This window comes from Scyliorhinus torazame, chromosome 5 (genome assembly GCF_047496885.1).
Source record: "Scyliorhinus torazame isolate Kashiwa2021f chromosome 5, sScyTor2.1, whole genome shotgun sequence".
Taxonomy (NCBI): Eukaryota; Metazoa; Chordata; class Chondrichthyes; order Carcharhiniformes; family Scyliorhinidae; genus Scyliorhinus; species Scyliorhinus torazame.
The window spans coordinates 100,413,086-100,437,613 of NC_092711.1; the positions used below are offsets into that span (position 1 = coordinate 100,413,086).

The following is a 24,528-nucleotide window of genomic DNA, read 5'->3' on the forward strand; positions in this document are numbered from 1 at the left end:
GGCAAATCTCGCAAATTGGTGCCCCTCCAGTTTTGATGCAACACGTCCTTCTTGTACAGGTCACACCTGCCTCAGAAGAGATCCCAGTGGCTGTTCACCCTCCCCCTTCAGGATGTCCTGTGTTCGTTCAGGGACATCCTGGACCGTGGCACCAGGGAGGCAACATACCATTCTGGAGTCTCTTTCCCATCCACAGAAGCGCCCATCTGTGCCCCTTACTATAAAGTCCTCTATGACTATTGATCTCCTGCATTTTGCCCTCCCCTGCTGAGTAACAGAGCCAGTTGCGGTGCCACTGTTCAGGCTGCTGTTGATGTTTTCCCCACTGGGCTATCTCCCCAAACAGTATCCACAACGGTATACCTGTTAGAGAGGGGGACAGCCATAGAGGATTCCTGCACTGCCTGCCTGCCCTTTCTCGCAGTCACCCATCCATCTGATCCAGTGAACAGACTGTGGACATAACTTTAACCAGTCACACAGCCTGAAAAAAATCAGCATACCATTCACAGCAGGGAGACACCATGCACGTGTCCTGTGTGGACGAGGCTTCAACTGATCATCCAACCTGGAGAGATACAAGGACACTGGCGCCATGGAGAAAGTGTGGAAATGTGAGGACTGTGCAAAATGGTTCAATGTTCATCTCAGCTGGAAAATCATCAACGCAGTCACACTGGGGAGAAGCCAATCATCTGTTCTGTGTGTGGGAAGGGATTCAGTAGGTCAGCCAGCCTCATGTCACACCAGCAAATTCCCACTGAGGAAAGCCCATTCAGCTGCACTCTCTGTGAAAAGAGGTTCAGGCAGTCATCTAACTTCAATGTATACCAGCATGTTCAGACTGTGGAAAGACCATTCACTTGCTCTCGGTGTGGGAAGGGATTCATTCATTCATCCAGCTTTCTGATACACAAGCAAATACACACCGAGGAGAATCCACTTACTTGTACTCAGTGTAGGAAGAATTTCAGGCAGTCATCCACTCATTGCACTCCACCATATTCACACTGGGGAAAGACCGTTCATCTCCTCTGTATGTGGGAAGAGATGCTCTCAATCCTGCAGCCTGCTGTTTGTTACAGACACGTACTCACACAGGGGAGAAGCCGCTCATCTGCTCTGTGTGTGGAAAGGGATTCACTCAGTCATTTAACCTCTTGCTACATCAACAGCTTCATGAGTGACTGAAGAGACTGGATTCTGCTGTTATTGCTGCTGTTAATCACAGACAAGATCGATAGTCTTACAATATTTGGTTTATTTCTGCTGATGTCAACAACCCCTATAACTGGCTGCAGTTTAATATTCTGGATTCGTCACTGAATTTGGGGCTGCAGAGTCTCTTTTTAAAGACATCTTTCCTCTTTATTCAAGGTCTCTCCCAGGAACACACTTGCTACAGCGTTATGAACTTTTACTTTAATCCTAAATAGTTTTTTGTGCAAAATCTATAATTCCGTTTCTGAAACATTCTACTGATCTCCAAGTGGAAAATGCTGATTAATCCTTGCTGACAATTCTTTCTGACTTACACATTCTTCACTGCGACACCACCATTATGAAATTAAATTATCAACATGAAATAAAACCATAAAATATTTCACAGGCTCATCAATAGAAACTTAATCAATCAACATTATTATTGATGAAGTTTGGAAGTTGCTGAGTTGAATAATTTCTGACACAGCAGCAGCAACATTTGGTAAAGGTGGAACCCACAATAAAGACTGGTTTGAGACCCACTCAGCAGAGATGACATCTGTCATTGAAGCATAAGGCAAAGCCTACCTGATGCCCAACATAAACCCAAGAGCTAAAACAGTGCATCACTTGGGACTTGAACATTGCCAAGACCTTTCCGTAAAAGATGGAGATGCTGTGCAAATAAACACTGGAGCAGCCTACGTCAAGGAATCTGAAACAAAAGATAGTTTCATATTTCTTTTGGTTTCAGATTCCAGCATCTGCAGTAATTTGCTTTTATCAAGGAATCTGAAATGCCTTTGATTATGGATTTTTTTTTTTTTAAATTTAGAGCACCCAATTAATTTTATCCAATTAAGGGGCTGTTTAGCACAGCCAATCTATTTGCCCTGCACGTTTTGGGGTTGTGGGAGCGAAACGCACGCAAACACGGGGAGAATGCCGGATGGGATTTATCCTAGGATTCTCTGGGAAGCTAGGGAGGAGATTGCTGAGCCTTTGGCTTTGACCTTTAAGTCATCTTTGTCTACAGGAATAGTGCCAGAAGACTGGAGGATAGCAAATGTTGTCCCCTTGTTCAAGAAGGGGAGTAGAGACAACCCCAGTAACTATAGACCAGTGAGCCTTACTTCTGTTGTGGGCAAAATCTTGGAAAGGTTTGTAAGAGATAGGATGTATAATCACCTGGAAAGGAATAATTTGATTAGAGATAGTGAACACGGTTTTGTGAAGGGTAGGTCGTGCCTCACAAACCTTATTGAGTTCTTTGAGAAGGTGACCAAACAGGTGGATGAGGGTAAAGCAGTTGATGTGGTGTATATGGATTTCAATAAAGCATTTGATAAGGTTCCCCACGGTAGGCTACTGCAGAAAATACGGAAGCATGGGATTCAGGGAGATTTAGCAGTTTGGATCAGAAATTGGCTAGCTGGAAGAAGACAAAGGGTGGTGGTTGATGGGAAGTGTTCAGACTGGAGTCCAGTTACTAGTGGTGTGCCACAAGGATCTGTTTTGGGGCCGCTGCTGTTTGCCATTTTTATAAATTATCTGGAGGAGAGCGTAGAAGGATGGGTGAGTAAATTTGCAGACAACGCTAAAGTCGTTGGCGTTGTGGATAGTGCGGAAGGATGTTACAAGTTACAGAGGGACATAGATAAGCTGCAGCGCTGGGCTGAGAGGTGGCAAATGGAGTTTAATGCAGAAAAGTGTGAGGTGATTCATTTTGGAAGGAATAACAGGAAGACAGAGTACTGGGCTAATGGTAAGATTCTTGGCAGTGTGGATGAGCAGAGAGATCTAGGTGTCCATGCACATAGATCCCTGAAAGTTGCCATTCAGGTTGAGAGGGTTGTTAAGAAGGCGTACGGTGTGTTAGCTTTTATTGGCAGAGGGATTGAGTTTCGGAGCCATGAGGTCATGTTGCAGCCTTACAAAAACCTGGCATTTGGAGTGTTGCATGCAATTCTGGTCACCGCATTATAGGAAGGATGTGGAAGCATTGGAAAGGGTGCAGAGGGGATTTACCAGAATGTTGCCTGGTATGGAGGGAAGATCTTATGAGGAAAGGCTGAGGGACTTGAGGCTGTTTTCGTTAGAGACAAGAAGGTTAAAAGGTGACTTAATTGAGGCATACAAGATGATCAGAGGATTGGATAGGGAGGACAGTGAGAGCCTTTTTCCTCTGATGATGATATCTTGCACGAGGGGACATAGCTTTAAATTGAGGGGAGATAGATATAAGACAGATGTCAGAGCTAGGTTCTTTATTCAGAGAGTAGTAAGGGCGTGGAATGCCTGTCTGCAACAGTAGTGGACTCGCCAACACTAAGGGCATTCAAATGGTCATTGGGTAGACATATGGACAATAAGGGAATAGTGTAGATGGGCTTTAGAATGGTTTCACAGGTCAGCGCAACATCGAGGGCTGAAGGGCCTGTACTGTGCTGTAATGTTCTATGTTCTAATGTGCAAACTCCACACGGAGATTGACTCGGAGCCAGGATCGAACCAGGGACCGGCGCCGTGCTACCCTGATTATGGATTTGGGTGAAGTTCTCACCAACAGATGTACACATATCCCGCTGGGTTGAACAAGACTGTGAGCTGTACCCCTGTGAGAAGGACTCCTCCCAGTCTCTTTGACTGCAGCTTCCTGTCATGGTTGAGTTGGACAAGAAATCCTCATCACTTGAACTGGGAAAGGCCATTGATTGTTGAGCAAGCAGAAAGGCACCTAGCAAGGATGGCATTCCAGCTGAACTGTTCAAACACACAGTCCCATCGACTGTCACACCTTCATGACCTGCTCCTCCTCTGTTGTTGGCTGTTCCTCATTTCGAGGATGACATCTACTCAGAGTCACGTGTTTTCTCTTGTGGTCTTTTTGCGATTGGAGAAGGTGTTTCTTGACCCGCACATCTTTGGCAGAGATCCCTCTCTGTTACTCTCTGCCTCTTCATTGAGGCATTGGAACTCAAAAGTAATAATAATAATCTTTATTATTGTCATACGTAGGCTTACATTATCACTGTAATGAAGTTACTGTGAAAATCCCCCAGTCGCCACACTCTGGCGCCTGTTTGGGTGACTAATTCACCTAACAAGCAGGTCTTTTGGGGAGAATGCACAGACTCTGCACAGAAAGTGACCCAAGTGGGAATCGAACATGGGAACCTGGGACTCTGAAGCAACAGTGCTAACCACTGTGCTACCCTGGTGCCCTAATGATGCAGTTTGGTGGGCATGTTGTCACTATAGTGACTGATTGGCAGCTATTCGATAGGAGCTGAGGAGCATAAAGTGGGAACAATTGTTCTTGGGAAAACCACAACAGTAATGTGGGGGTTGTTTAAGGAGCACTTGCTGCGAATGCTGGATAGTTTTGTCCCACTGAGACGAGGAAGGAATGGTAAGGTGAATGAGTCTTGGATGACAAGTGAAATGGAGTTGCTAGTCAAGAGGAAGAACAAAGCTTATGTAAGGTTGAGGAAGCAAGGATCTAGCACGGCTCTAGAGGGTTACAAGGTAGCCAGGAAGCAACTCAAAAATGGACTGAGAAGGGGGCATGAAAAAGCCCTGGCGGGAAGGATTAGGGAAAACCCCAAGGCGTTCTACACTTATGTGAGAAATAAGAGGATGATCAGAGTGAGAGTAGGACCGATCAGGGATAGTGGAGGGAACTTGTGCCTAGAGTCTGAGGAGATGGGGAGGCCCTAATTTTGCTTATTAGCAAATATTTTGCTTCAGTATTCACGAGAGAGAGGGACCTTCTTGCTCATAAGAGCAGTGTGAACCAGGTTAATAGACACGAACAGGTTGACATTAAGAAGGAGGATGTGCTGGAAATTTTGAAAAGCATCAAGATAGATAAGTCCCCTGTGCCTGACGAGATTTACCCAAGGTTACTATGGGAAGCGAGGGAGGAGATTGCTGCGCTGTTGGCGATGATCTTTGCGTCCTCGCTCTACACTGGAGTAGTACCAGATGATTGGAGGGAGGCAAATGTTGTTACCCTGTTCAAGAAAGGGAATAGGGAAATCCCTGGGAATTACAGGCCCATCAGTCTTACGTCTGTGGTGAGCAAAGTACTGCAGTGGATTCTGAGAGATAGGGTTTATGATTATTTAGAAAACCATAGTTTGATTAAAGATAGTCAGCATGGCTTTGTGAGGGGCAGGTCATGCCTCACAAGCCTCATTGAATTCTTTGAGGATGTGGATATGGTGTATATGGATTTCAGTGAGACAGTTTCCCCATGGTAGGCTCATTCATAAAGTTAGGGGGCATGGGGACACAGGGAAATGTGGCTGTCTGGATACAGAATTGGCTGGCCAATAGAAGACAGGAAGGATATGAATGCTTTGGAGAGGGTACAGAGGAGATTTACTAAGATGCTGCCTGGACCGGAGGGCATTCCTTATGAAGAAAGGTTTAGTAAGCGAGGGCTTTCCTCACTGGAGCGAAGAAGGAAAAGAGGTGACTTGATAGAGGTGTACAAGGTAATGGGAAGCATGGATAGAGTGGATAGCCAGAGACTTTTCCTCAGGACAGAAATGGCTGTCACAAAGAGACATAATTTTAAGGTGATTGGAGGAAGGTATAGGGGAGATGTAAGAGGTAGGTTCTTTACACTGAAAGTGGTGGGTGGGTGGAATGCACTGCCAGCAGAGGTGGTGGAGTCAGAAACATTTGGGACTTTTGGCACATGGACAGCAGTAAATTGAAGGTTAGGTTGATCTGAGATTAGGATAAATGGTCGGCACAACATCGTGGGCCAAAGGGCCTGAACTGTGCTGTACTGTTCTATGTTCTAAACTCTTCCCAGTCATTACGGTCAATGCGTATTACATAAGTGGGGAGTGAACAGGAGTGGAGTAAATTCAGAGACATGCAAGGCAGCACCCACTTATTAGCCAACCAGAACACCAGCTTTTTCAGCATTGTTTCTCCAGAGCTATTAAAGCTCTCGAAGGAAGGAAGCACAGGTTCAGGTGCTGATGGAGATCCTGGTGCATCCTCAGTCACCAATAGTAATTATATAAAATCGAGGTCTTGAAATATGTGGAGGTATGATCGATAAACTTGCAGATGGAAAATTGTTGGTGTGGTAACTAGCGAGGAGAAAAGCCTTAAATTACAGGATGATACAGGTGGGCTGATCATTTGGGCAGAACAGTGGCAAATGGAATTTAACCAGGAAAAGTGGCAGCTCTTGTACAGGGTCAGGACAGACATGGTGTGCCGAGTGACATCTGTGCTGGATCATTCTAGAAAACATTGACCGCATTCACCATCTGAAACTGTCACGATGCCCGAGTGATTGACGGCAGCTCCTGACCAATAGGAAGAGGAGTGGCGGTCTGGAGGACCGAGTCAGGGCGGCTGGTCCTCCAAACAATCGGAGTGAATGAGGGGCGGGACACGCTGTGATTGAAGCATGCGCAGTGTGGGTAATGGCGATGTCGAAGGGCATCTTCATTGAATTTACAGTGCTGAAGGAGGCCATTCGGCCCACCGGCCCTTAGAAAGAGAACCCCACTCAAGGCCGCGCCTCCACCCTAACCCCAGAAGCTTGGACACTCAGGGCAATTGATCATGAACAATCAACCTAAACTGCACATCTTTTGACTGGGAGGAAACGGGAGCACCCGGACGAAACTCACGGAGACAAGGGGAGGACGGACAGACACCGCACAGACAGTGACCCAAGCCGGGAATCGAACCTGGAACCCTGGAGCTGTGAAGCAACTGTGCTACTCACTGTGCTCCCATGCTGCCCTAACTTTTAATACTAAGAATCAAAGAAAAATTAACTATATTATACTGGAGAAAGAAGGTTGGAAAGATCTCAATACAAACACAAAAGTACAATTCAAATTCTTTCTTTTCTTTTACCCCAGTAATAGCCTTACAGAAACAACGGCCGTAATTCTCCGTTCACATCGCTACCGTGAATGGAGATTTGGATGAGTGCCAAATTCTCCGTTCTTCGTGAATTCCAAAATTGGTAAGAGGTGCTTAACAGTATGGAGGAAGCAAGAGATTGCAGGGGTGGGCGAAAACGTTGTGAAAAGCTGTTGTAAGCTGCAATCCTCGGAAAAGAGTTTCCGGGTCCCCATTTGTACCGAAGGAGCTGCAACTCCTCATGTTTGGCTCGGGTTAACGGCCGCCATCTTTATTGGATGTGCATCAGGGCGCATGCGCGTTTGTCATCTTTGTCAGGGGCGATGTTTCAATGAGTGGGAGGAGTTTGTTCCCCATTGTTCAGAATGGAGACAACTTGTCCATCAACCTGGATTAGTCTTTGAGTCCCAATGTCTTGTTGATGATGCAAAGCGGTGGCAGAGATGGAAAGAAAAGGAAGCAAATCCTGCTCTCCGGATTTCACTGTCTTATTAGACATCCTGTCCCATGTGTCCCAGCTCTGTTCAGCCACATGAAGACCCAGGGTAGAAATTCATAACCCTGAGTAGATGTCACCCTCAAATTAGGGGACTGCTGATGACAAGAGGGTCACTGTGCAGCGGGGGGCATGAGCGGTCATCCTGGACCAGGAAGCAGGAGGGGAGAATGTTGTGGATTTCTATCCTGGACTGATAGTGATTAATTTTGGAAACTCCTTTTACAGGGGATTAGTAGGGGAGGATTTACACACAGCAAACTCAAACCAGGAGAAATGTTTATCTTTCCTGAATTTCATTTCTGGACTGACAGTGATGCCTTTGTAAACTTCTTTCACAGGGGCTGAGAAAGGGATTCGCAGACAGGAAACTCACAACCAATCCTCACATCAAATTCTGTCAGCACCATTCGGTGCTGCAATCCTCGGAAAAGAGTTTCCGGGACCCCATTTGTACCGAGCGGAGCTGCAGCTCCTCATGTTCGGCTCGGGTTAACAGCCGCCATCTTTGTTGGATGTGCACCAGGGCGCATGCGCGTTTGTCATCTTTGTCGGGCGATGTTTCAATGAGTGGGAGGATCTGGATCTGGAGATTATCGACCTTTGTGTGTAAGCATTGAGTTCCGTATCATTATCACTCACTGTATAAAATGACTACCTCCTTTCTCCCCTGTAGATCTTGTTCACAATCTTAAATCTGTGTCCCGTAATCCTTTTACAATCTACTGATGGGAACAGTTAAAAAAAATATTTTGCTGGGTTTGCCGTTGTTGTTTCTGGTGCCTGGGTCGATGCCGGGTGGTCTGTCTGCTTTCATTCCTTTTTCATGTTTTTGTAGTGGTTGAATCAGCTTGGACCAGTCCATTTAGGATCCAGAATACAATTGAAGTCTCCTCCAAGAACCAATTGATCTGTATCCAGGTCTGGGATGGATTCCAACAATTTTTTTACAAATGTTTCTATGAGATCCCCTCATTAAAAAAAAGATAAAGAAGCAGAATTAAGCCATTCAGCCCATCGAGTTTTCGAGTTTGCTCTGCCATTCGATCATGGCTGATATGTTTCTCATCCCCATTCATCCTGTATTGTAGCTCTCTTGAAATGAATGCGAACATTGCATTTGCCTTTCTAACTGCCGACTTTCCTTTATGTGTTCTTGGGATGTGGGTGTCGCTGGCTGAGCCGGCATTTGCTGCCCACCCCTAATTGCCCTTGAACTGAGTGGCTTGCTCGGCCATTTCAGAGGGGGCAGTTTGGGAGGATGTGAGGCTGAAGTGAATAAATGACAAAGGGGATAATGGTGCAAGACAAAACTGGGTGACAATGAGATAACATATGGACGATAAGGGAATAGTGTAGATTGGCTTTAGAGTGGTTTCACAGGTCGGCGCAACATCGAGGGCCGAAGGGCCTGTACTGCGCTGTAATGGTCCATGTTCTAAGTAAATAAATTAATAGGACAAGAGAATAAATAAAAGACAGGTCCTGGTAAATGGCAACAGCAGAACCGTTACCAGCACCAACTGTCTAAAAATATCGGAGTGATGATTATAATCTGAAATTACTGAAATGAATGTTGTGTCTGGAAGGTCAGAAATTGCCTGATCAAGGATGAGGTTCTGTTCCTCGAGTTTCCTTTGAGCTTTATTGGAGCAGTGCAGGAGGCCGAGGACAGAGTGGGAATGGGGCGGGGAATTAAAATATTAAAAGATCAGAAGCTCAGGATTATGCTTGCTGACTGAATAGTGATGTTCCACAGTCACCCAATCCAGATTTCATCTCCTCAGTGTAGAACAGACCAAATCGTGAGCAGTGAATACACAATACTGGATAGCAAGAAGTACAAGTAATTCACTGTCACCTGGAAAGTGTGTTTGTAATCCTGGAATATGGGAAGGCTGGCGATGAACTGGTGGTTGTTGCATCTGTTGTGTCTGCATGGAAATGACTTACAGTGATGTTCATAAGAACACAAGAAATGGGAACGGGTGTAGACCATACGGCTCATCGAGCCTCTGCATTTCTTGCTGGGTGTAACCTGCCCAATCAGGCATCATTCTGGTACACTTTCCTGTATCTACCCCAGTCCTTCCAGACCCATCTTATGATATGGAGACATTAGCCTCAACAATCCTGTGCACTAATTTAGTCTGGCCCAGTGACACCGAGCTGAAATCCAGTCTTTCTTTGACACATTATTCTTAATGCCACAACTGACAGGTTAAGAGTGAAAAAGTCAACTGTTTAGCAGTAAGGGGAAGAGGCAAGTTTGTAGATGCTCGACAGCGTTACAGACTCATTGGATCTGCTTCTTCTGTCCCATCTTATATTTAGCTAATGGAAAATGATTAAAATACTGCAACACACAGGCATTTGGGGGCAATTGTGAGTTTGCTGCTCAGATTAAGTAAAGTCATAAAATGGATCTAGAAGGACTGGAGAAGATGCAGGCAAATATATTTAAATTATGCCTGAACTGGCAGGTTTTACCCAGCAACAAAGGTTGGACAGGGTGTAAACCTTTTCTCTGGAAAAGGGAATGAAGGATGACCTGATCCTGTAAGATTATGAAAAGGTTTGATATGAGAGACAAGTGGAAGATGTTTCCATTGGATAAGAATGAATATGAGTTAGTCATTAATTGATCTAATGTGCAGTTCAGGAGCAGTTCAGAGGGAGATCACTCACACACTTTCTGGGCAGCACGGTAGCACAAGTAGCTAGCACTGTGGCTTCACAGCGCCAGGGTCCCAGGTTCGATTCCCCTGGGATGTGAGGAGTCTGCACTTTCTCCCTGTGTCTATGTGGGTTTCCTCCAGGTGCTCCAGTTTCATCCCACAGTCCAAAGAAGTGCAGGTTAGGTGGATTGGCCGTACTAAATTGCCCTTTATGTCCAAAAAGGGTAGGAGGGGTTATTGGGCTATGGGGATAGGGTGGAAGTGAGGGATTAAGTGGGTCGGTGCAGACTCGATGGGCCGAATGGTCTCCTTCTACACTGTATGTTCTATGTGCAAAGGGATTTCCTCAGTTTTCCCACTGGTTAACACTCCAACTTTAAAAGCTCAAACTATTTGATCCAATTTCAGCTCATTGTTATTGGCGAGGGGCAGTTTAACTGTGGGGGAGGGCCCATACTATTTAGGTGCTGTATTAATTGATTCAATGCATTTGTTCCCTTGGCCCAATGTTACTAATCGTAATCAGTTCGCAAAGCATAATTTCCTTCAAAAAATATCCATTTTAATGGCGGGTTTATAACCCAACATGCGTTGCAGCTGAGAATGTGCTCTATCCACATGACAGAAGCTCCTCGCCCATGTGCAGAGTCCGGCTGTGACTGGAGCATGCGCAGTTCGGGCTGTGATCGGCGCATGCGCAGTTCAGGTTGTCGCTGACGGTGCGAGGAGCGGGGAAGAAACAATCGAGCAACTTTCAGGATTGGAGCCGGTGGGTGGCCAGGGAGCAATAGAAGCTGCGGAGTGAGCCGGGAGGCTTCATAAATACCCCGTGGAGGCTTCAACTCCCGAGTAAAATGTTAACGGTCCCGTCTTAAACAGCACCAAACAGAGTGAGAGCTGAGCGGTGACAGGCCCGGGTTACCGGCCGCCATCTTTACAGAGGACAAGGTGCCGCAGGGCGCATGCGCTGCGAGCCTGGACCGGATGCCAACTCTCCCGGATTGAGTGACTGGAGTCTCCAGCATTTTATTTTATTCATTTGTGGGAGTCAACATTTATTGCCCATTCCTAATTTTCCTGGAACCGAGCGGTTTGCTCGGCCATCTCGGAGGGCATTTAAAGAATCAACCACATTGCTGTGGTTTGGAATCGTGTTGGCCAGGCCAGGTAAGGATGGCAGATTTTCTTTTCTGTTCATTCACGGGATGTGGGTGTCGCTGGCTGGGCCAGCATTCAATGCCCATCCCTAATTGCCCTTGAACTGAGGGCATCTCAGAGAGCATTTTAAGAGTCAACAAGCTGACTGTATATCTGGAGTCACATGTAGGCCAGACCAGGTAAGGATAGAAGATTTCCTTCACTGAAGGACATCAGTGAACTAGGTGGGTCTTTGCAACAATCGATAATGGTTTCAGGGTCTTCAGAAGACTTTAAATGAATTCAAATTTAACCTTCTGTCTTGGTGAGATTCGTGTCTGGGAAATCATTAGGACAGTAAAGAAGATTTTAATGTATTTTTCTTTTAACATTTCTCTTAAGCGGATATACAAATATTGAAAATGGGATAAAGGTTGTTTGGCTGACAGTCAAACACTGTCCTTTAAGGTAATGAGTCCTTTTGCTTCCCAATTGGCCGAGGAAGGCAGTGTGTCACAAGGATGGATGTGTTGACCGATTAATGGCTGGAGGATGAGGGCAGGTCATGTGATCAAAGCTCCAGGAATACATTTAATCAAACTTGGTGAGGAGAGACTGTTTTGAATTTCTATCCTAAACTGACAGTGAGGTTTCTGTAAATTTACAGGATACTGGAAGTGGAGGTTTAACAGACTGGAAACGCAAACCAAACGTCACATCGCGATCTGACAGAGTCACTTGGTTCATCAGAAACTGAATATCAGCAGCATCTGGGTGTGGAAGGTAAAGGGTTTGTCTGTTCTGTCTGTGAGGGAAGATTTCAGGTCTCAGTGTGACTGGAAAAGCCCCGAGATTCACAAACCCTGGTTAGGCCAAACCTGGAGAACTGTGTTCAGTTCTGGGCAACAAACCTGAGGAAGGACAGAATGGCCTCGGAGGGAGTGTAGCACAGATTTGCCTGAGTGATATCTGAACACCCACTGGGGTTAAATTACAAAACTAGATTACACAAACAAATCATAAAGAGAAAAGCATTAGGTCCATTGAGTCCATGCCAGCTCTCTAATCGGCACGATAGCACAGTGGTTAGCACCATTGTTTCACAGCGCCAGAGACCCGGGTTTGTTTCCCGGCTTGGGTCACTGAATGGGCGGAGTCTGTACATTCTTCCTGTGTCTGCGTGGGTTTCCTCCAGGTGCTCCGGTTTCCTCCCACAAGTCCCGAAACATGTGCTTGCGAGGTGAATTGGACGTTCTGAATTCTCGCTCAGTGTACCTGAACAGAAGCTGGAGTGTGGCGACTAGGGGCTTTTCACAGGAACTTTATTGCAGTGTTAATGTAAGCCTACTTGTGACAGTCGATCATTTTTCCTCAGATAAGGACACCAAGGTGTGGTCTCACCAAGGCCCTGTATAATTGCAGCAAGACATCCCTGCTCTTCGACTCAAACCCTCTTGCTATGAAGGCCAACAAACCATTTGCCTTCTTTACCGCCTGCTGTACCTGCATGCTTCCATACAAAGTAGAAGCAGGCCACTTGGCCCCTCGACCCTGCTCCTTACATACACATCAGGAGTCGGTCTCTCGAACCTGCTCCTTGTATACAGAGTAGGAGTCGCCCCTTGAGCCTGCTCCTAACACAGAAACTAGGAGTCGGCCCCTTGAGCCTGCTCCATCATTCAATAATTTAAACCTCAACTCCACATTCCTGCCGACCCCGAAAATCTTTCACCCCTTTGCTTATCAAGAAGCTATCCATCTCTGCCTTAAATATATTCAAGAGCTTGACTTCCACTGCATTTTAAGGACACAAGTTCTAAGTCACAGAATCCCTACAATGCAGAAGGAGCCCAAGTCAGCACTAACCCTCTGAAAAAACACCCCACCCATCCCACCCTGCCCCATCCACATATCCCACCCAACGTGCACATCCTTGGAGATGAAGGGGCAATTTAGCACCTAACCTGCAAATCTTTGAACTGTGTGAGGAAACTGGAGCACCCCGAGGAAACCCACACAGACACGGGGAGAAAGTGCAAACTCCACAGAGTCACCCAGGGTCGGACGTGAACCTGTGTCCCTGGTGCTGTGAGGCAGCAGAGCTAACCACTGTGCCACCCCTGTCTTCCATCCCTCAAGAGAAAAAAAATTGTTATCCCCATCTGAAATGGGTGCCCCCTTATTTTGCAACCTTGACCCCCTTGTTCCAGATTCTCCCACAAGAGGAAACATCCTCTCCACATCCACCCTGTCAAGACCCCTCAGGATCTTATATAGTTCAATCCAGGTTTTACCCAAAACTTTAAATCTGTGTCCCGACTGCTTGTACGACCAGTGAGTGGAAACAAGAGTTTCTTTGTCCACCCGATGGAAATCTGGCATAATCTTGTGTACCTGAATCAAATCTCCCCTCAACCTTCTCGGCTGGAACCATTCTGGGAAATCTCCTCTGCACCTTCTCCAAGAACCTTCAGATCCTTCCTGAAGAGCGGTGACCAGAGCTTTATAAAGATTCATAGAATAGAATTAGAACCATAGAATTCCTACAGTGCAGAAGGGGGCCATTCGGCCCATCAGGTCGGCACTGATTCTCTGAAAGGGCACCCTGCCTAGGCCCACATCCCTACCCTGTCCCTGTAACCCCATAGCCCCACCCAACCTGCACATCCCTGGACACTAAGGGGCAATTTATCAAGGCCAATCCACCTAACTTGCTCTTCTTTGGACTGTTGGAGGAAACCTGAGCACCGGGTTGGAACCCACGCAGACACGGTGCAAGGAGAAAGTGCAAACTCCACACACCCAGTCACCAAGGCCGGAATTGAACCCGGGTCTCTGGCGCTGTGAGGTAGCAGTGCTAACCACCGTGCCACCAGAAGCATAGCTTTTCTGTTGCGGTATCAATATTACTGTTTATGAAGCTCAAGATCGAAGTTACTTTGCCAACTACTCTCTTAATATGTCTTGTCAATATATAAAATCCCTCTTCACCTCTTTCTCTCTCCTCCCAAAGAGCTCCTGTTAGACCGCATGACAGCTCTGGAGCAGCAGATGGACGCATTTTGGAGCATCCGCGATGCTGAGGATGTCGTGGATAGCACGTTTAGTGAGTTGGTACTGAGGGAGATAGAAAATGGGTGACCAAAAGACAGCAGGAGTAGGAAGACAGTGCAGGTGTCCCCCGTGGTCATCTCCCTGCGAAACAGATATACCGCTTTGGATACTGTTGAGGAGATGGCTCACCAGGGGAAGGCATCAGCAGCCAGGTTCATGGCACCGTGACTGGCTCTGCTGCGCAGCGGGGCAGGAAGAAGAATGGCAGGGCTATCGTGATAGGGGACTCAATCGTAAGGGGACCAGGCGGTTCTGCGGACGCAATCGAGACTCCAGGATGCTATGTTACCTCCCTGGTGCAAGGGTCAACGATGTCTCGGAGCGGCTGCAGGACATTCTGGGGGGGGGGGGGGGGGGGAGGAGGGTGAACAGCCAGCTGTCATGGTGCACATCGGCACCAACGATATAGGTAAAAAACGGGGTCCTAGAAGCTGAATTCAGGGAGTTAGGAGTTAAACTAAAAAGTAGGACCTCAAAGGTAGTAATCTCAGGATTGCTACCAGTCCCACGAGCTAGTCAGAGTAGGAATGTCAGGATAGACAGGATGAATGCGTGGCTCGAGAGATGGTGCACGAGGGAGGAATTCAAATTCCTGGGGTATTGGTACCGGTTCTGGGGGAGCTGGGACCAGTACAAACCGAACGGTCCGCTCCTGGGCAGGACTGGAACCGATTTCCTCGGGGGGGTGTTTGTTAGAGCTGTTGGGGAGGGTTTAAACTAATATGGCAGGGGAGTGGGAACCGATGCAGGAAGTCGGAAGGTAGTAGAACAGGGACAGAAACAAAAGGCAATAAGGGGGAAAGTGTAAGGCAGAGAAGCCAGTCAAACAACAAAAGGGCGACAGTACAAGGTACAGTGACTGAGGGGAGCTCAGTGAATAGGCCCAGTAATACTAAAAGGAATAAAACGGGAAGTAAAAACATAAATGGTAAGCGACGCGGCAGGTTGTTGCATGAAGATATGGGTTCAACAACAAGGAAAATTAGGAGAAACGTTAAGAGGAAATATAACTTAGGAGAGGTTACTGATCGAGGTGTTTTAAGATTCAAAACAGGTATAAAAGGCGACATAAGTGTACTTTACCTGAATGCTCGTAGTATTCGGAATAAGGTAAATGAGTTAATGGCGCAAATCATCGTGAATGACTATGATTTAGTGGCCATTACTGAAACATGGTTAAAGGATGGTCATGACTGGTAGTTAAATATCTGAGGGTATCAAACTATTCGGACGGACAGAGTGGGTGGTAAAGGAGGTGGTGTAGCTCTGTTATTTAAGGAAGACATCCGGGCAATAGTAAGGGATGACATCGGTGCTATGGAGGATAAGGTTAAATCCGTTTGGGTGGAAATCAGGAATAGTAAGGCGAAATTGTCACTGACAGGAGTAGTCTTTCGGCCACCAAATAGTAACATTAGGGTGGGGCAGGCAATAAACAAAGAAATAGCTGATGCATGTAGAAATGGTACAGCAGTTATCATGGGGGATTTTAATCTACATGTCGATTGGTTTAACCAGGTTGGTCAAGGCAGCCTTGAGGAGGAGTTTATAGAATGTATCCACGATAGTTTCCTAGAACAGTATGTAATGGAACCTACGAGGGAACAAGCGGTCCTAGATCTGGTCCCGTGTAATGAGACAGGATTGATTCATGATCTCATAGTTAGGAATCCTCTCGGAAGGAGCGATCACAATATGGTGGAATTTAAAATACAGATGGAGGGTGAGAAGGTAAAATCAAACACTAGTGTTTTGTGCTCAAACAAAGGAGATTACAATGGGATGAGAGAAGAACTAGCTAAGGTAGACTGGGAACAAAGACTTTATTGTGAAACAGTTGAGGAATAGTGGAGAACCTTCCAAGCAATTTTTCACAGTGCCCAGCAAAGGTATATACCAACAAAAAGCAAGGATGGTAGAAGGAGGAAAAATTGACCGTGGATATCTAAGGAAATAAGGGAGAGTATCAAATTGAAGGAAAAAGCATACAAAGTGGCAAAGATTAGTGGAAGACTAGAGGACTGGGAAATCTTTACGGGGCAACAGAAAGCTACTAAAAAAGCTATAAAGAAGAGTAAGATAGATTATGAGAGTAAATTTGCTCAGAATATAAAAACAGATAGTAAAAGTTTCTGCAAATATATAAAACAAAAAAGAGTGGCTAATGTAAATACTGGTCCTTTAGAGGATGAGAAGGGAGATTTAATAATGGGAGATGAGGAAATGGCTGAATAACTGAACAGGTTTTTTGGGTCAGTCTTCACAGTGGAAGACACAAATAACATGCCAGTGACTGATAGAAATGAGGCTATGACAGGCTCGGACCATGAGATGATTGTTATCACTAAGGAGGTAGTGATGGGCAAGCTAATGGGGCTAAAGGTAGACAAGTCTCCCGGCCCTGATGGGATGCAGCCCAGAGTGCTAAAAGAGATGGCTAGGGAAATTGCAAATACACTAGTGATAAGTTACCAAAATTCACTAGACTCTGGGGTGGACCTGGCAGATTGGAAATTAGCAAACGTGACACCACTGTTTAAAAAAGGAGGTAGGCAGAAAGCGGGTAATTATAGGCCAGTGAGCTAATTTCGGTAGCAGGGAAGATGGAATCTACCATCAAGGAAGAAATAGCGAGGCATTTGGATGGAAATTGTCCCATTGGGCAGACACAGCATGGGTTTATAAAGGGCAGGTCGTGCCTAACTAATTTAGTGGAATTTTTTGAGGACATTACCAGTGCAGTAATGGATGTGGTATATCTGGATTTCCAGAAAGTCTTTGACAAGGTGCCACACAAAAGGTTGCTGCATAAGATAAAGATGCATGGCATTATGGGTAAAGTAGTAGCATGGATAGAGGATTGGTTAATGAATAGAAAGCAAAGAGTGGGGATTAATGGGTGTTTCTCTGGTTGCCAATCAGTAGTTAGTGGTGTCCCTCAGGGATCAGTGTTGGGCCCACAATTGTTCACAATTTACATAGATGATTTGGACTTGGGGACCAAGGGCAATGTGGCCAAGTTTGCAGATGACACTAAGATGAGTGGTAAAGCAAAAAGTGCAGAGGATACTGGAAGTCTCCAGAGGGATTTGGATAGGTTAAGTGAATGGGCTAGGATCTGGCAGATGGAATACAATGTTGACAAATGTGAGGTTATCCATTTTGGTAGGAATAACAGCAAAAGGGATTATTATTTAAATGATAAAATATTAAAACATGCTGCTGTGCAGAGAGACCTGGGTGTGCTAGTGCATGAGTCGCAAAAAGTTGGTTAAGGCGGCGAATGGAAGTTTGTCCTTCATTGCTAGAGCGATGGAGTTTAAGACTAGGGAGATTATGCTGCAATTGGATAAGGTGTTAGTGAGGCTACACCTGGAATATTGTGTTCAGTTTTGGTCTCCTTATCTGAGAAAGGACGCACTGGCACTGGAGGGTGTGCAGAGGAGATTCACTAGGTTAATCCCAGAGCTGAAGGGATTGGATTACGAGGAGAGGTTGAGTAGACTGGGACTGTACTCGTTGGAATTTAGAAGGATGAGGGGGGATTTTATAGAAACATATAAAATTATGAAGGGAATAGATAGGATAGATGTGGGCAGGTTGTTTCCATTGGCGGGTGAAAGCAGAACTCGGGCGTCTAGCCTCAAAATAAGGGATAGTAGATTTAGGACTGAGTTTAGGAGGAACTTCTTCACCCAAAGGGTTGTGAATCTATAGAATTCCTTGCCAAGTGAAGCAGTTGAGGCTCTTTCATTAAATGTTTTTAAGATAAAGATAGTTTTTTGAAGAATACAGGGATTAAGGGTTAAGGTGTTCGGGCTGGAAAGTAGAGCTGAGTCCACAAAAGATCAGCCATGAACTTATTGAATGGCAGAGCAGGCTCGAGGGGCCAGGTGGCCTACTCCTGCTCCTATTTTGTATGTTCTTATAACAATCCAGCCGTTTTCATGGTCACTTTTTCCCAGTGCCGGCCCCACAAATGACCAGATTCATTCACCTCAATTTCACAACCTGCCTTTGTGTTTTTGTGGATTCTCTCTCACTACTTATTTTCTGTTTTAAATCAGTTTCACGGGGTGTTTGAAGGGGAGTCTCAAGGTCTGGAAACTGAAACCAAGAATCACATCAGGATCTGACAGAGTCCTCAATTTATCACAAACTGAATATCATTGTACTTTGAACATGGAAGGAAAAAGCATCGTTCACAGTGGGGAGAACCCGTACACGTGTTGTGTGTGTGGACGAGGATTCAGTCGATCATCAGGCCTCACAAGCCACAAATGTAGTCACACTGAGGAGAAACCGTGGGAATGTGCGGACTGTGGGAAAGGATTCAGTTACCCATCCCAGCTGGAAACTCATCGACGCAGTCACACTGGGGAGAGACCATTCACCTGCTCCAAGTGTGGGAAGGGATTCACTGAGTCATCCAGTCTGTCCACACACGAGCGAGTTCACACTGTGGAGAAACCATTTCAATGTCCAGTCTGCGGGAAGTGCTATAAAAGATCTGGGGATCTGATGTGCCATCAACGTGTTCACACTGACGACAGACCGTTCAGGTGCTCTCACTGCGGGACTGGGTTCAGACGATCATCTCACCTCACTGTACATCAGCGAGTTCACACTGGGGAGAAGCCATTCGTCTGCGCCGAGTGTGGGAAGGGATTCACTCAGTCATCGGCCCTGCTGAGTCACCAGCGAGTTCACAGTGGGGAGAGACCATTCACCTGCTCCAAATGTGGGAAGGGATTCACTCAGTTATCCACCCTGCAGACACACCAGCGAATTCACACTGGGAAGAGGCCATTTGCCTGCGCCAAGTGTGGGAAGGGATTCACTCAGCCATCCGCTCTGCAGAACCACCAGCGAGTTCACACTGATGAGAGACCGTTTCAATGTCCAGACTGCGGGAAGCGCTATAAAAGTTCTGCCGAACTGATGCAGCATCAACGTGTTCACACAGACGAGAAACCGTTTAGGTGCTCTCACTGCGGGACTGGGTTCAGGCGATCATCTGACCTCACTGTACATCAGCGGGTTCACACTGGGGAGAGGCCATTCACCTGCACCGAGTGTGGGAAGGGATTCACTCAGTCATCAGCCCTGCTGAGTCACCAGCGAATTCACACTGGGGAGAGACCGTTCACCTGCTCAGAGTGTGGGAAGAGATTCACTCAGTCATCCCACCTGCTGACACACCAGCGAGGCCACAAGTAACTACAGTGATTGGATTTTGCTGATCCTCACATTCAGGACTGAACCATGTTCATTTGGGTCTCTTTCTGCTGATAACAAACTCCAGCCCATTTACAGGGGCTAATATTCTGGCTAAAAGTCAAATAAATCAGATTTATGTTAAATGCGCAGTGTTGAAACTTTTTAATATCTCTGACACAGGTTAGTTCCTTTTGAAGTACTCTCACTCTCCCCCGTCTCTTCCATCCTCATCTCCAACAAGAAGTCTGAGGAGCTTGTGGAGCTTCTTTGTGACTGAGATTGAGTAAATCCGATCAGCTGCCTCTGCTGCTTCCCTCCCTTCCACGAGCCCACCGGACCAAAGTGCCTCTAAATTTCATCCTTTCCCGAGCCCTGAACCCACATCTTTCTCTAGTTTCTCTCTCATCTCCCCTCATGCCCTCTCAGAGCTCATCTTGTCCATGAGGTCCAGCTCCTGCTCCATCGACCCGATTCCCACTGAGCTACTGATCAACCAACTACCCTGTGTCCATGGATATTGTCAACATTTCTCACTCTTCAGGTACTATCCCTCTGTCCTTCAAATCTGCCATCATCAACCCCTCCTCAATAAAACAAACCCTTGACCCTGCCATCCTTACAAATTACTGCCCCATCTTCAGCCTCCCTCTCCTCTGCAAACTCTTTGAACATGTTGTCATCTCCGAAATCCTTGCCCATCTTTCCCAGAACTTCCATGTTTGAATCACTTCAATCAGTTCTCTGCCCTGTCACAGCGGTGAATACAAGAGACAAACAGAATTGTACCCGGAGAGAAAGACAGACAATCCAGGAGCTTGGATGCAAGGGCGGCAAGGTAGCACATTGGGTAGCACTGTCGATTCACAGCACCAGGGACTCGGGTTCGATTCCCGGCTTGAGTCACTGTCTGTGCGGAGTCTGCAAGTTCTCCCCGTGTCTGCGCAGGTTTCCTCCGGGTGCTCCGGTTTCCTCCCACAGTCCAAAGATGTGCAGGTAAGATGGATTGGCCATGCTAAATTGCCCTTTGTGTCCAAAAGGTTAGGTGGGGCTACTGGGTTACAGGGATAGGGTGGAGGTGTGGGCTTAAGTAGGATGCTCTTTCCCAGGGCTGGTACAGACTCGATGGGCCGAATGGCCTCCTTCTGCGCTGTACATTCTCTGATTCTATGAGGTGAGATTGTCCTTTCTGAGCTTCAGCCAGGTGATGTTAAACACTCAGACGGGAAAGACAAAAATCTGCAACATGTTTAAAACAGCTGATTTATTTTACCAATATCTAGAATGTTGAACTCCAGTCCCTGAGACGCTATTATCATCAGAAACAAACTCCAACTATCAGAGTAAAAACCTCCAAGTTCTGGTCAAGAGAGAGGCCATTTGGCCCACTGTATGTATGCTGGCTGAAGTGGAGCTATTCCGCTTCATCCCATTTTGCAGATCTCAGTCGATTGTCCTGTATGTCCCAGTCCTTCAATTGGATATCCAAGACATCTATTTTAAAGTGATCAGGATTTCTGCTTCTATGACCCTATCAGACAGTGAGTTCTGGACGCCCACCACTGAAATGATGACCTCCTAGAAGCCATAGCTTTGCCAAAAGAAGTATCCATTCTAAAGTGTAAGGTCCGTATTCAAGACAACACTACAGAAGCACAAGGAAACGCCCTTGCAGACCGAGTAGCAAAGGAAGCTGCCTCCCAGTGGGATTTTTCAGCAGAACCAAGACACATCTACAAATTGGGAGTGACTGATTTATTACAAGATCTACGTGAAATGCAACATGACTACACAAGAAGAGAAATGGTCATGATTAGACTCAGGCATCCAGTTGTATGATGATATTTGGAGACAAGTTCAGACTGATAAACCAGTTGCACCACAGGCACTGATGCCATTTCTGGCCCAACAGATCAGTTCATGGGGACATTTAGCCCCTCAACAGATGATGGCTCGATTCCAGAAAAGTTGGTGTGGGAAAAATTCAAAAAACATGCACAATTGGTATCAAACCACTGTGTAACATGTCAAAAGAACAACCTACGACCTATAACATCAATGCCTCAGCTAAAAGCTGCCCCTGCAGGACCATTCCAGAACATACAGGTCGATTACATCACCCTTCCTACATGTCAAAGATACACTGACATCCTTGTAATAGTGGATATGTTCTCTCGATGGGTCGAGGCTGCTCCAGCCAGGAGGGCTACAGCCACCCATACAGCCAAAGTCCTATGCAAAGGCTATATTCCCAGATGGGGAGTACCAGCTAGCATTGATTCAGACAATGGAACCCACTATACAGGTGCTGTTTGCCAGGAGGTGTGCAGGTTACTGAACATCGATTGGAATCTACACTGCCCTTATCATCCAGAAACATCAGGACAAGTGGAACGCATGAACCTGACTTTAAAAGAACGGTTGTCCAGATACAACCAAGAAGGCATGAATTGGATTCAAGCCTTGCCACTAGTTTTGTGCAAACAGAACCACAGGCCTAAGCCCATTTGAGGTAATCACTGGCAGACCCATGTCCCTGCCAGGAACTATTGACTTAAGAAAGGCAGACTGCCATCTGATGAGTTGATGCTTTACTTAGTTATTGTCAAAACTTAACAAATGCTGTCAGGTGTTGGCGGCGTGGGGCGAGCCTCCTGAGGGGGGCCACAACTTGGTGCCCGGCGAATCCGTTTACAGAAAACAAATTCAGCGCGAACCGTTAGGAGCCAAGTGGGAAAGCCCCTACCAGATATTACTCACAAACCAGTCAGCCGTGAAACTCCAAGGAAAGAAATCATGGATTGACATTTCCAAAATCCCGACTCTTCCCTTCCCCAATGTGGAGATACCAGAACCAAAGAAAATGATAAACGATGAGGTTCAGAGATGGCGATCTGCAGGCCGCCCATTAAACACTTTCAAGGGATGGTATCAACATGTCTGTGATCGGAAACTGAATCCGCCCCAAGTAACCTTCCCAACTGGGACCATATGTTTAATCGGCTATAATCATCGAGCTTGGAATGTGGGACACAGTAAATGTGAATATTATTTGGATGTGAGTGCCAGTACACAGTGCACTCATGACACAAGAAAGGTCTATGGACATGAAGGGAATCCCATCGAATTTAAAGGGCTACCTAATCACACCGATGGGACAAATTTGACAGAACGTTGGTCCCCACAAGTGGTTGCCCAATATTCTACCTATAATGGCACTTAGCTCCCAGTGAGCTGGAGAGGAGTGTGCTATTTAGGATTCATTGTCCCCTTCATCTGTCATTCCCTTTCCCTTTCCCCATCCAATGCAATAAACGCAGACTCAAAACATGGACCTCATCCCACAGTTTGAGAAATATCAACCTACCACTATCATCATGAGGTCTAAACGCGAGATCACAGGGGCTGAGAAATTATCTTCTGCTCTCATCCCTGCCTGTGGCGTCATTGTATTGACCAGAGAATACATTAAATTGGCCGCAGCATTAAGAAAATAGCCAATGACACTGCCCGAACCCGAAGTAGCATTTCAGCCGAGATGCTAGCCATTCGCACTGTGGCTTTACAGAATCGGGTGGCACTTGACTATTTGCTAGCCGAAAAAGGTGGCACCTGTGCCTTGATTGGTGCAGTGTTGCACCTACATCCCAGTAATTCAGAAGAAATCAAAAGCTTGTCAGCACATATTCAAGAAGAAGTTAGGAAACTTTACCAACCCTCTGACACCACTCTTTGGGGATGGCTCTCTGGATGGGTGGGTGGCACAGGAATTTCCATCATTCAGGGATTTCTCTTATTTTTCATTTTTGGGCTTGTCATTTACATAGTGGTCTTGCTGATCAGATGCATTGGCCAATGTCTGGCTACCCATAATGCCCCATCAATCAAAGTGGTTCATAGTGGTCCAACTGCACAACCAACCCAAGACATTGAACAAGGCTCCTACTATTGAACTTTTATTACAGCATTATTACCCAATTATTACTACAATCAATTTCCATTATTACTGAATTGTTATTGTACTGTATAATTACTTTTTTGAATAAAATACTTCCAGAATGCTTGTAATGCTTACAAAGCTTTGCCCGCTCCACTGTTGAAGGCTGTTCTCAAACAAGTGAACCATTCACGACACTGTGAATGAGTTCCTCCCCGTGCTTACTTCTATCCTGTCGCATTTCTTAATTTCTATGTGTTATTTTGATTAATCTTATTAATCTTTAGAAGAATCAAAAGGGGGGGACTGATAGAAATTGGCTTTTCTAGTCAGCTATAGATGATAAAGGTAAAAGGGTGAAATGAGAACACATTAATCATATTAAGCATTATTTGAGTGCAACAGTAGCTGGAAACCCATTAAGGGTTAATCCAGATCATACACTTTAATTTTCTTTCATTAAACCAAGATTTTAACATTTGCAAATTGCTTGAGACAAGCAACGTCAGTGATGCCAACTAGCTAAAAGACCCCATTGTATGCTGCTGCTTTTCCAGCACAGCAGTCCCGTTTCCAAGGTAATAGACAGTCTGAGGTCAAAATGCCCTGAAGGCTGTGTTTTTTCGATTAATATTGAGATGCAATTGTCGATAATTTGGAGAATTGGCAAGCGATGGAATGGGAAAATTAAACCAACATATTCAAATACCGATATCTCTTAAATTGATGGACAGACACTTTGGTCGAATTGATAAATTATAAATTTGTTCAAGCCAATCAGCAGTAAAAAGAAGGCCAGACTTTGAGATAACAATTCTCTTAAGAGTCACTTGCCGGAA

The 24,528-nt window shown here is 45.9% G+C and overlaps 1 protein-coding gene across 1 annotated transcript; it reads left to right on the forward strand.

The window, feature by feature from the left end:
* The first annotated feature begins 11,023 nt into the window (after positions 1-11,023).
* LOC140419189 (uncharacterized) lies at positions 11,024-23,816 on the forward strand. The gene is made up of 3 exons (XM_072502966.1): positions 11,024-11,451; positions 12,089-12,204; positions 18,603-23,816. The coding sequence occupies exon 3, from the start codon at positions 18,718-18,720 to the stop codon at positions 19,753-19,755; it is 1,038 nt and encodes a 345-aa protein (XP_072359067.1). The 5' UTR covers positions 11,024-11,451; positions 12,089-12,204; positions 18,603-18,717; the 3' UTR covers positions 19,756-23,816.
* The last annotated feature ends 712 nt before the right edge of the window (positions 23,817-24,528 follow it).